The sequence below is a fragment of the Solanum dulcamara genome, chromosome 11, assembly GCF_947179165.1.
Source record: "Solanum dulcamara chromosome 11, daSolDulc1.2, whole genome shotgun sequence".
NCBI classification, from domain to species: Eukaryota; Viridiplantae; Streptophyta; class Magnoliopsida; order Solanales; family Solanaceae; genus Solanum; species Solanum dulcamara.
In genome coordinates, this window is record NC_077247.1 from 42973858 (window position 1) to 42985927 (window position 12070).

Here is a 12070-nt window from a genome sequence, read left to right on the forward strand (position 1 = left end):
CAATCGGACTATTTGTATAAAAATTCTTTTATATTCAACTCAATTTGATCCGTCTAAATTTTAGCTTAAACTACATACTGTTTGCCAACCCTACTATTCAACTATCAAAGGCGTGCTTAATATAATTTTAAGCAAGATGATATGAAGTCATCGTTTCTTAAATATAGGTGGATGTTCCTATACAGTAGTGCGTTAAGAAAGTTATTGAGTATTGATCACTACATATCTTGATTTTCGTCCATTCACCTCTCATACATTTAATGGATCCTAAAAATGCTATATTATGCAACAAAGAGTTGAGAAAATGGTGATTATTATATAATTAAGGAGATAAACAAAATCATTCATCGTTGTAATGACGACGTGAATTATCTTGATTTTATGCTTTTATTTGTCGTGCATAAAATCCTCAAAAAATAGCTTGATTGAATTTATATTATAATCACAAACAATTTCAACCATCTATGAGAACCGTAATTATGAATATAAATTGATTATTTAAGTTCGAACACAAATAAGTTATCAGAACTTGACTAGATGCTTGAAGTTATAATGGAGAAATAATACTTCAAAGCTTTTGTGACGTTCTTCAGATCTATCTCTTACTCTTTTTTTGTACCTTTTCATATATGATAAAGTTAGGATCGCAGAATTAGAGTACATAGGAGTTCAGCCAAACTCAATAACTTCCGTCCAAATTATATACTTATTTTAAGAAATGTGATGAATATATGTATATAAAGTATAAACTACTAATTTAGAAGGACCAGAATTCAGAACTCATAAACTTTAAATCTTGGCTCCGCCCTTTATAATTAGGAAGGACTTATAGTTATAGATTAGAAGAGAGAAATTGAGTGGTACAACAGTTAAATTTTTAGTTTAGCAACTTCTTAATAAAATTGAGCAAGGATTAAATTTTTCTAAACTTATTATAATTATCCGCTAAGCCCATTTGGCCATAAGAGACATGCCCCCAGCACCCAAAAGCACAGCAATAAAAGCCTTGATTTGTAGCTTGATGCTGCTTTGTAACTTGTCACCCATAAAATCAGCAGCAAGAAGATCCACCAAAGCCATATAAATCAAAAGGCCAGCAGAAGAGGCATTCAATAAGCCCACAGTTATTAAAGCACGAGGGCTATTTTCTTCATAAGTATTTGATAATGCAATTCCAAGTGCTATACCAAATGGGGTTGTTACTGAAAAGAAAAATGCCATTGCTGCTTTTTTCAACATTTTGTACTCTGCCTATTTAGGGACAAAAAAACAAAACAAGAAAAATATCAAGACTCTTTTATGGACCCTATAACGAACTTCAATTATTGATCCTATTTTTACTAATGTGATTTAATTGGTTACGTACTACAATATATTTTAATTTTTTTTTGTTAAGAGAGTGGGAAAGTAAAATTACCTGAAGAATGCAACCACCAAGTCCCATTCCTTCAAACATTTGATGAAAGCAAAGTGCAGCAACTAATCCTTTAATTGTGCATGTATTGTTTGAAGATCCAAGTGAAATCCCTATTACTATGGAGTGAACTATGATACCAAGCTCTAATACCTGCCAATAAATAAATAATAATTACATGATATATTTTTTGTTTTTTTTTATTTGCAATGAAGATTTAGTAAACTTAATTTGCTGACTGAAAAAATAATTACGCTATTAATGCACAAAACGTAACCATTAAACTATTGTGTTTGGTCGGGAATACCGAACAGGGATATAGGGATGAATAATTAAAGTTTGTGAAATTATAAGAATACTAATGGGATAAATTTGAAAATAAATAAAAGGACCAAGTTATTTATTTGTTATTTAAAAATCATCTATTTGTAATTTAAAAAACCATCATACATATATTAGAAAACACATTAAAAAGGTATCATAGATAATGATCAAAACGATTTTTTAGTTTTAAAAAAAAAGAAATTGAAAACATTGAGAAAATGTATTACATAAATATATGTGACTACACGAATAGTAATCTCAACATAAATAATTAAGGTTGTACTGAGAGAATATCAATTGTCTTTTTAGAACAGTTCCAAATGATATGCGCTTTCTTTCTGGTCCATTATTATCACTTGCCACAATATGCTGTATGCAGCAACATAAATTAAATAAATAGTTCATTAATTAAGTTCTATGCACTTACAATGAATAGAATGACAAACAAGCTTCGTACAATAATCTGAAACATAAATAATAAGTTATTTTTTTAATCGCATGTAAAAATTATTTAATGTACATAACTTAAATCCTAAAAGGAAATTGATATTGGAGAAACCAGCACGTATGTTAGAATTATTGTTTTCATTTCATATATATATATATATATATATATATATATATATATATATATATGTGCATGTGACATTGTTCAGATTTTGAAAATCAAACAGTTTAATTTTGATTATGAATTTGAACATAAAATCTTTTAAGTTTTTTGAATTTTTTTTATAAAAACTATTTAAAAATTACTATAAGTCACAATAATTAATGATTCAAAATATTTTTTAATTACCATTTTAGGAAACATAAGCTCATGGACCACCATGTCTAAAACAATTTTTTATCTATTTTAGTAATGGTTGGAGCAACGTCTTTATTATCTAGCTAATATTCGGCAAGAATGTCTTTATTATCTGTTGTTGATAGGAAAAGACATGCACGTGGACTGTGGCTACAAATTTTGGATCTATCTATGAATGGTATACCTAGCTAGAGCAGTCAACAAGAATCTATTCTTTAAATTATGAACCATTTATGTTATGCACTCTCCATGTGCAAACATTGTCATATATACTACTATATTATTAGTGATTAATAAATATAATTCCATCAATAATGAGACATTATGTATTTCAAACTATGTCACATAAATTAATCAGGATAAGAGATCGACTAACCATGGCAATAACTCGGTAACGAAGTAATTTCATTCCATCTTTCGAAAGGGAACCATGGTGATGAGAATGGAAATGCACATTATTATTCACCGTGCCCATTTCTTGATCACCGGTACCATTAATAATATTATGTACTCCATTTTGAACTTGTTCTGGATTAATTAGACGAGCATTATTGTGCTTCCTGCTATACAAGCTAGTAGCCATAGAGTCAATAGCCAACGTAACTATAGCCGATAACATAGCAACAAATCCAGTGAAAGGGAACTTATGCCAAGGATTTTCCTTCAGACAATTAGACGACAACATTTCAAATGAATCTGGTAATACGTGCATGAAACCGGTTCCTAGAATAATTCCAGCAGCAAATGCCTTAACGATAACGAAAAGGTTCCGGTCGGGGCTTAACGCGGAAATTGAACGTGTGACGAGAGGCAAACATACTCCAATCATGCTGGTGACTAATATGGAGACTATGGCTATGATTTTTAAGGTTATTGCTTTGGATTTGTTGTTGCATGTGTTGTGCGTTTGTGATTCACATGATGAGTCACCTTGTGAGAAAGTTTGAGGTGTGAAAATGGAAATGAGGATGAAGAAGATGAAGATAATCTTGGGATTAGAAGAAGCCATTGATGTGGTTTTCTTCTTGGTTTTGGTGAATATTTATTTTGCTTTGGTTTGAGGTGTGTGAGTTGTGATATCAGGGAGATCCTATATAGATACAGAATTTGGTGATATCGATCATCATGTGCATGGGTGTAAATAGTATAGTAATAATATAAGGTCTTAAATGCCAAGCTGGCATGTTGGTGTAACAGTTTTATTTTTCTTGGTTTGTTTTATTTATAATCAAGCATATATAGGGATATTGAATATTTATCAGATTTGTTGTTAATCAATTCAAAATTGAGTTGATAGATTATATCACAGGCCAAATTGTTGCTATATTAAATGTAGCTTGTTAGTGTATTCATGATTTTTATTTTTTTACAAGTTAGAACATGGACTTTTGGTAGAGGATAGACAATAGTAAATCTTATTTGAAAAGTGCTTAAGGCTGTTAATTAAGTGTCTATTTTCTTGCAAAGACAGGTAAATGTCAAATCTCGAGAACTACAAAATGAAAGTAAATGCAACAGTATCAAAAGTTTTAATTGCATGGCAGCATGAATCTTTCATACCCTTGTGTTGGTGGGAGAGGGGGAGATAGAAAATTAAAATATGTTTGTAGCGAAATATAGAAGTTAATGCTCATAATTATAGGTGCATGAATCTGACACGGAAATTTTTGTAGACACCATCTCCTATATCAACTTATATGCAATTGTAAGATCCTATAAAAATCTCCTGTATTTCAGTTACAAGTATTGTGTGTCAATATTTTACTGATTTCAGGTGTAAAGAATCATATACTAACTAAAATACGTACGTATATGGAATTGAATAAGAGTGCAATACATATATGTTAAAATCCAACAAGACCGACACCTCGGAAAATGGGATCTGACTTCAAAAAATTATATGTAGCTAATTTATCCAGCTCTGTATTTCCATAAAGACTCTGTCAGCAACAGGATGGGCATCCCAGAGAGAAGCATCTGGCCAAAATGACAAGCTTGTTTAGTGTAGGCTTAATAACAAACTCCTCCGTTGCGCGGAAATACTTGCAAGATCACCTTCTTCAACAAATTCTTAATGGCCTGCAATTTACAATGGAGAAAACATGTATTTCCAGCAGATCCTTAAACAATTGCAGAGATAGCATACCGTTCCCATGGATACCATGACAATGATCGTCCAGCCTCTTGCATGTTTTTCATAGAGGTCGATGAGGAAGGTACAAATAAAGACAGACAGATGAAGAACAACCCCGCACATATGCCCATGAGTCACCTCACACTTCTTGCCATGCTCCTAAATGGCACGTGCTGGTAAGATGATCATCCTAGGTCCTCAGATTGGTGCAAACGCATCATGGCCATTCATCACTGTCCTATACTTCAATAGCCTCTCTTGCAAGGCCATTTTGAGCATTGCTTGTGGTCACTCTGTTCCACAAAACTACATCCTTAACATGGATCTCTCATGAGTGCAATCAGTAAAACCCAAGTTAGCATACGTATCAACCATGGCATTCCATCAAAGTTATGTCTTCCTCAATCAACATCTCCTCAAGTATATAAATCCATGAAAAGAACAGCTCAAAGGAATTTTATGGTCCGAGCAATACTAGAGGCGTAAAAGCTCACTAAAGCAGCAGGTCAGGTTGAATCTCCTTTAACGTCATCTCCTGAAAGGACTTGAGGGCTTTATCTGGCCTATTAACGAGTTCCGTGATATTTAATCCTTACAACCATAGCATCAGATACCATTTCTGCAAGTCAAAACTGGCCACATATTTGTCACGGCATTGACACAAAGACGTCAAGTTCCCATCATGCTTTATAACATTAAAGTAAATTTACATCCTTGCATGTATAACCAAACTATGTACATACAAGAACCACAGTTACGTTGTAACAGTTCCTCCAATTTCATATGTTCCATCTGAGTACAACTTGAAACAGATGGGAAATGCAGAGATTTCATGGAATTCCAACTTCTGCAAGCGAAATTTTTTAAAAATGAATAAAATAGATAAACACACACAGCTTACATTTCAAATTGTTCTCTCTTTTTTTGGGGAAGTACGATTGGAGGAAAAAGTATCATATTAGTCAAATGGATGGAAACATGATAATACCATGGCGATGTACCTTCACCAGAATTGGAATTTGAATCACCACTCATCCATTTAATTATAAAAAACAAATTAAATAAGATCTTTTCGATATAACATGTGCAGTTAGGCAATATATTTTAGAACTAGATGACCACCCCCAACATATTTGGTTCATGAATTGGATACATTTTACCTAATAAAGTTGTTACGTAGCCACTAGCCATGTAAATCCAGATATGATAAAGTAGTAAAAGAACACAGAGAAGTAACATTGGAAATGTTAGAATAGTTCTCCATCGTGCGAAAATTAAGGTGAACGAAAAACCAAGTCACAAAATTCATGAAACAGTTGATAATCAAATGCGAACAAGCAAATAGCAAATATCTACCTTTACTTCTGGGAGATTGACGAAACATTTATTTTCAAGAGTCTAGCTTTTACGATTTCCTTGAGGAAATGTCCGCTGATAAAGAAATAACACTCCCAAAACTGATGAGAGACAAAACTCACGTCCTGCTCCATCCCAATTAACCTGCACAACACGAATACTAAATGCATCAGTGACCACCAATTTAAGCTACTAAAATGTCAATAATAAAAGACCAAGTCACAATCCCAGGAAGCACATCTAGGCCTATCAGTCACTCATACCTTCAGGGAAATAATTAATCAAATAAGAAGATAAAATATATCCTGGATTAAATTGATCAACAGGTGTCAAGTGTACAATAAGAAAATATTTTCTTTTGCCCTTCCCTGAACAAACTTGTATATAAGCCTCTATGAACTTTAAGTTTTTCCCAGTAATCCTCTATACAAACTAATTATGCCGCATCATCAAAGTAAATCATATAAGCAAAAAAAAGCACACCAAGAAGAAGAAAAATAAAAAGGGAGACAAAGGTTTGTCAAGATTGTCCAAGAAAGGTGGAAAGGAATTCTCACCAGTTCTACAGCCTCCTATAATTTTGTGGAACTAAAAGCACTAGTTCCTCACTCCAAACTGGATACAAGTTTCTCTATGACAGTTTTTTGAACTTTCTGTACAAAAGAACCAAGTGAGAGAGAGACACACGCAGAGAACCAACTTCTACATTTCATTTCACAGAGAGAGTATGTTTTACAATTTGCTTGTATATGCAAGTTCTGTGCGTTCAAATGACTAAGTTATTCTTTATAACTAAAGCATAAGGGTGTCACCTATTGATGAGAAAGCAGACTTATAAATGTATAGACTGAGAAACCTTATTTCATCTCTCTTGTACCTTCTTCCAAATATACCATTCTCTACCCTCCTGCACCCTTAAGGTGAACCTCAGATCTGGTTTAAGGAGGACTCGTATGATGGATAAATATCTTTTCATCCATCCGCCCACAACAATATCAACCTTCCCAGTTCCTACCCTAGAGATGCAACCATTTCATCATTATTCCTCACTCAACATTAGACCTTCCCCCATATTACATGGAAGTACATCACTACCATGGAGATGCATTCTGAGAAGTTCCCCAATAGTTTTGAATCAGCTAGCTATTTCCTTATATATAAAAATAAAAAAAAGAATCAGCAAACTTTTTGTCACCTATCAGCCAGATCATATCATTTGAGCGAGTCACAATCCTTATTCTTTTCAAGTCAAAATTCATGTTTTAAAGCCCCCTCCCCCAGGGATTAGAAGCAGTTATGTTACAAACAAATACTATAGACAAGTCAGAGACATGATTCTAATTTTTCTACATGAATTGTTCGTAATAAAAAAGATCAAGAATTCTTTAAATTACTTTTCATGTTACTGCTAGGCTGCTGGTGCTAGCACAGAAGTTAGAATATATTCATTACCAACCGCACAACTTGACAGCAACTATAAGCACTCACCTCAATAGTCAAAGTTAAATATGTGACTCAGATTGGAATGACTTCTCCATACTTCCCGCAAAACAACTTCTAGCAAAGAAAAGTAACACTTCAGTCCCTCGAGTTTCAACAAATTTTTCATATATTACCCCCTCCATGATAATGCAAAACAATACTTCAGTCCCTGCTCCTTCACATAATTTCTCAAACATTACCCTTCTGTACAAGGCAATGGATGCCCATTTGGAAAGAAAAAGGCAGATTCAGTTCATTGCCAGTGGCAGCAAAGGGTAGTGAAGGTTGATCCTTGATTATTGTCATATTCATCACTCTGAAAGCAGATACAGTTGCACGAACCAGCTGACTGTGCAAAGATTAGAAATGCCACCCTTTAGCACGCCAGTATGTTTGTGAATTTTGCTTTCCACGTGCAATTTTTATCTTTAAAAAAAGCCTGTATGCAATCTCTACTTTGTTCGAACCTAGTAGCTTGTTGTTTAATTTGCTACAAATAAGCTTGCCAGGGTAAAATCCTTTCTCTAAAGCTTCCTCCATTACCAGGACAGCATTTTCAAGTTGTCCTATGTTACAAAGCCCATTGATGACATACTCATAAACTTGCATATCGGAAGAATAACCAGTTTCTTGCATCTCATTCCAGATGTTTAACAGCATACCACATTTCCCAAACCTAGAAAGCCGCATAAGCAGCAACTTGTATGCAGTCAAGGATATCCTACATCCAGCTTGTCTCGCCTTCTTATAAATCATTAGAGCTGCATGCGGTGGACCATAGCTACATAAAGGCTCAAGAAAAGAGGTTACAGTCCCTGTAGTTACAAGCATCCCCCGGCTTAACATGTCATCAAACATTTCAATTGCATCGGCTACTCTTCTAGCTTTCAGAAAAGCAGATATTAGTCTCATATAAGTATCAGCATTTGGCTCGATCTCCGTGTTTAACATCCTCTCATAATATTTAAATGATTCATCAATTTCACCCTGTGCAATGAAATTCGAAACCATTGCATTGTAGATCTCAGCATCAAGTACACACCCTTTTTCCTCCAAACCCTCAAAAATTTCAATAGCGTCATCAACTCGACCAGCTCTCCCTAAACATTCAAGAACATAACTATAAGTCAAACTATCTGCCTCAAATCCATCATCCACCATGGTTTTCAAGGTTCTCTCGACTTCCTTAACTCTTCCGAATCTCGACCACCCACCAATGACTATATTATAGGTTGTGACATCAAAAGAAACATTCTCTTTCATTTTCACAAGTAATGAACTCGCAGCACCTACATGTGATCTACGACATAAACACTGTAAAACAACGTTAAGTGTCTCTGTATTACATCTCAATCCATAGTCCTCTAATCCACTAAACAATTGTATAGCCTTTGAAATTTGTCGAGCTCGAACAAAACTATCAACAACAATGTTAAGCGTCTCTGAATCAGGGATAACTCCTTGATTCCTCATTTTCTTCAACATTTCAACCATCTGCCCGAAAAACTTCCTCCTCCCTAATGCTTTAAGAATTATACAGTAAGCATCATTATCAATAGGTATTTTTTGTTGTTTGATAACCCAATTGAAAAATGTAGCCATTGATGCAGCATCTAAATTCCCCTTGTTTACTACTTTAGCAACTAAATCAACCGTTAATTCAACGTCAACAGATGTCAGTGCCTTCTCGATTGCAGTTTTGCCCTGAAGCTTCTGAAGAAAAATGCCGCGTAACTTATCTTCGGGAGTTAAAAGCTCATCGAAAACTCTAAACTGATTTTTTTGTTCAGAGGAATCTGCAGGAATGGGTTTTTCGATTGAAGAGGTTCGACGGATGGGTAAAAGGTCGGAAAGTTGATTCAGAACATGAGATTCGTCAAAATCAGTGGGGACTTTCTCAGGTAGTGATGAAATTGAGCGAGAAAATATAGAAATTAACGAGGAAAGACTCGGAGAAGTGAACCTGGAACTGAGAAATCTTGCCAGAAGCATCGTAATTCTCTATGGATTGGCGATTTTTTTTTCCCTTTGATTTGAAGACGACAATGTCACTGTTGTTACACGACATCGTATTAGTTCGACTACTCCTACTTACGACGCCGTACTGGTTACATAACCCCCGATTCTGGGCTTTATTACATGAAATTTGCGTATAATGATTCTTTTGTCGGAATTAAAGAAAGGTTATTATAAGATGGCAATAAAGCGGTTCGGGTGTGGCCCGAGTTTTAGGCGTTGTAGGCTGTATGTGGGTGGGTGGGGTGGTTTTAAGAATATATGGGGTGGAACAGTTGCGGGTAAAAATATTTTTTTTATGTGAGATGGGGTGGATTGTGATTTTACATAAATTTGATATTGTGAATTCTTGTCGTTGTTTTCACAGATTTTTGTGTTTGGCATTTAGAATGGGATGAGGTGGATTAAAAATATAATTTTTTGCTATGTGAGGTGAGCTGGAACATGTTGAAATTTTCAAGAATTTATATGAATTTGACCCCAATCGTTCCACGCATCCTTCCCAACTTTCTTAAAATTGAACTAACAAAAAGTGTAATTCGGATATTGCAAAAGATAGCAAAGGTTTATATGAACATGTTTCTTGTTAATAATTTACGACGCACAGAATATTGAAGCAAACAAGTAGAATGATATTAAAAGGTTAATCAGAAATGACTGCCAGTAAACTCTATTAATTTCAGTGAAGATCATTGTTAAGGATTAAAGGGATCAACTTGTGGCAACCAATTATTTACGTGCAGTTGGACTCGATCGACTTATGATACTTGATAATATTCATAAGAAATGAATAAAATGTTCATCCTAAAGTTTTACAAAGTTGCAAGTGGTCAGCCTTTGGAATTGACTTGACTAGATTGTAGCGAGTCAGAATGTTATCACCAAAATTTGAGCACCAAAATGGACAGAATAAGGATTGGGCTTTCTGTGTGCATGGGTCTAATTGGATGGATCTTCAACAATAGTGGGCCTTGTTTAGAAAACCCAGTCAAATTCTACAAATTTTATTACGTGCAAAATTAAGAATGGTTCAGTAACATACTAGTTTAATGCCATGCTGATTTAGAAAAGGGAAAAAAAGGAAGGATCTAACTTTGCGATTTAAAGCTGATAAGCTCCTCGTTATAAAAATGACTCCCATATATCTCTATCATTACACAAATAGCCATGAGACGTGTCCTTTTCCCTTTTAGAAAATGATAATGATTTAGGGAAAACACATTAAAAAAAAATATTCTTGCAAAATACCTTTTGTGTGATTGTGTCCATAAGCAAAGAAGTATAGAAGAAGAAACCTGTGAGAGAAGAATAATTAAAAATTGAAAAGGTCCAACCGAGCACGGCATAAGTGTAAGGTATAGTTTGTGTAGGTATAACTTTTTCCTAATGAGGACAAAAGAAAACACTTCACTCATAGAAATACATGTCATCTCTCCCAAACAATGACAAACCAACACCAAGAATGTTCCACCTATATTATAAATTTTAATCCCTAAAATACGGCAAGAAAAGGCTTTGGATGATCAATTACTTACTCAGACAAAGTAAGAGCAAGTGGGCAGCCAATTGATATTTGTTTGACGATTCAAATGGACCCCTAAACCATTAAAATATATGTCATGATTCTATGATATAATTTTATCACTATTGATTTCTTTATTATAAAAAAATATATAATTATGTTAAATATTTTTTATGGAGTTTGATTAATTTAAATTTACACCATTTAAATCTCGTTAAATGGAAAAATATCTTATCAAGATTTTTCCATCCTAGTTAGGACTTGAATTCAGATCTTTTTAATTAATAACGAAGAAATCCTATAATCAATTTCACTTTGATACCAAATATATATTGTTTACAACGTCCAATTAATTAGATAATGTTAATAATCAACAACTAGCACATGCAATTAATCTAATTAAACTATTGTCCTTAAATCAGAAGAGAAGCATTGAAAATTAGAACTTTAGAAAAATTATTGGAGTAGAAGGTGGATGAGTTGGAAACAATTGAGTTGGCAAATAGATAATTTGATTGCTCTATACGAAAGTAGTGATCAATAGAAGACGTCAACCAACATAATTCTCTAATTTAGTTGTTGTTTTTCCTGTTTTACTTAGACCTTTCTTTTCTCTAAGTTTCTTAAATAAATAAATAAAAATTGAATGTATGTTTGATATATACTAGTAATCAAAGGTTTGTCTTGTCCTCAGTTTTTACTAAGATGAATTTAGGAGATAAATAACATAGACAGATTCCGAAATAAGATTAGACATTAAATTTTCAAAATTATATGTTTGGAGATTTTCCCCCTCTTTTCTTGCAAAAGGACTACTTATTGGAGTAGCAAGGATTTGATCCTCTTAGGGTACATATTCCATTTGAGATCTTTTCCAAAGAATAACAAAAAAGTAGAACAAAATGTTATGTTATTCTTACATTGATCTATTTTCTTTCCTTAAACAAATCATCAAAAATATTATTGGCCTCTCTATAGATATGTTTCAATTTAACTACAAGTAACATTAACAACGTT

General features: G+C 33.7%; 2 protein-coding genes across 4 annotated transcripts; both read right to left on the reverse strand.

The window, feature by feature from the left end:
• Window positions 1-815: 815 nt before the first annotated feature.
• On the reverse strand, window positions 816-3590 carry LOC129874435 (fe(2+) transport protein 1-like). Its single transcript, XM_055949723.1, has 3 exons — window positions 2920-3590; window positions 1418-1567; window positions 816-1251 (listed from the first exon to the last, which is right to left on the reverse strand). The coding sequence occupies exons 1-3, from the start codon at window positions 3550-3552 to the stop codon at window positions 946-948; spliced, it is 1089 nt and encodes a 362-aa protein (XP_055805698.1). The 5' UTR covers window positions 3553-3590; the 3' UTR covers window positions 816-945.
• A 742-nt stretch (window positions 3591-4332) lies between these two features.
• LOC129873909 (putative pentatricopeptide repeat-containing protein At5g43820) lies at window positions 4333-9692 on the reverse strand. 3 transcript variants are annotated; one of them, XM_055949098.1, is made up of 4 exons: window positions 7522-9692; window positions 6591-6686; window positions 6034-6177; window positions 4333-5296 (listed from the first exon to the last, which is right to left on the reverse strand). In XM_055949098.1, the coding sequence occupies exon 1, from the start codon at window positions 9505-9507 to the stop codon at window positions 7876-7878; it is 1632 nt and encodes a 543-aa protein (XP_055805073.1). In that variant the 5' UTR covers window positions 9508-9692; the 3' UTR covers window positions 4333-5296; window positions 6034-6177; window positions 6591-6686; window positions 7522-7875. The 3 variants fall into 3 exon arrangements, with proteins under 3 accessions (XP_055805073.1, XP_055805070.1, XP_055805072.1); XM_055949095.1 differs by having other exon boundaries at window positions 4333-5309; XM_055949097.1 differs by lacking the exon at window positions 6591-6686 and having other exon boundaries at window positions 4333-5524.
• Window positions 9693-12070: the final 2378 nt, after the last annotated feature.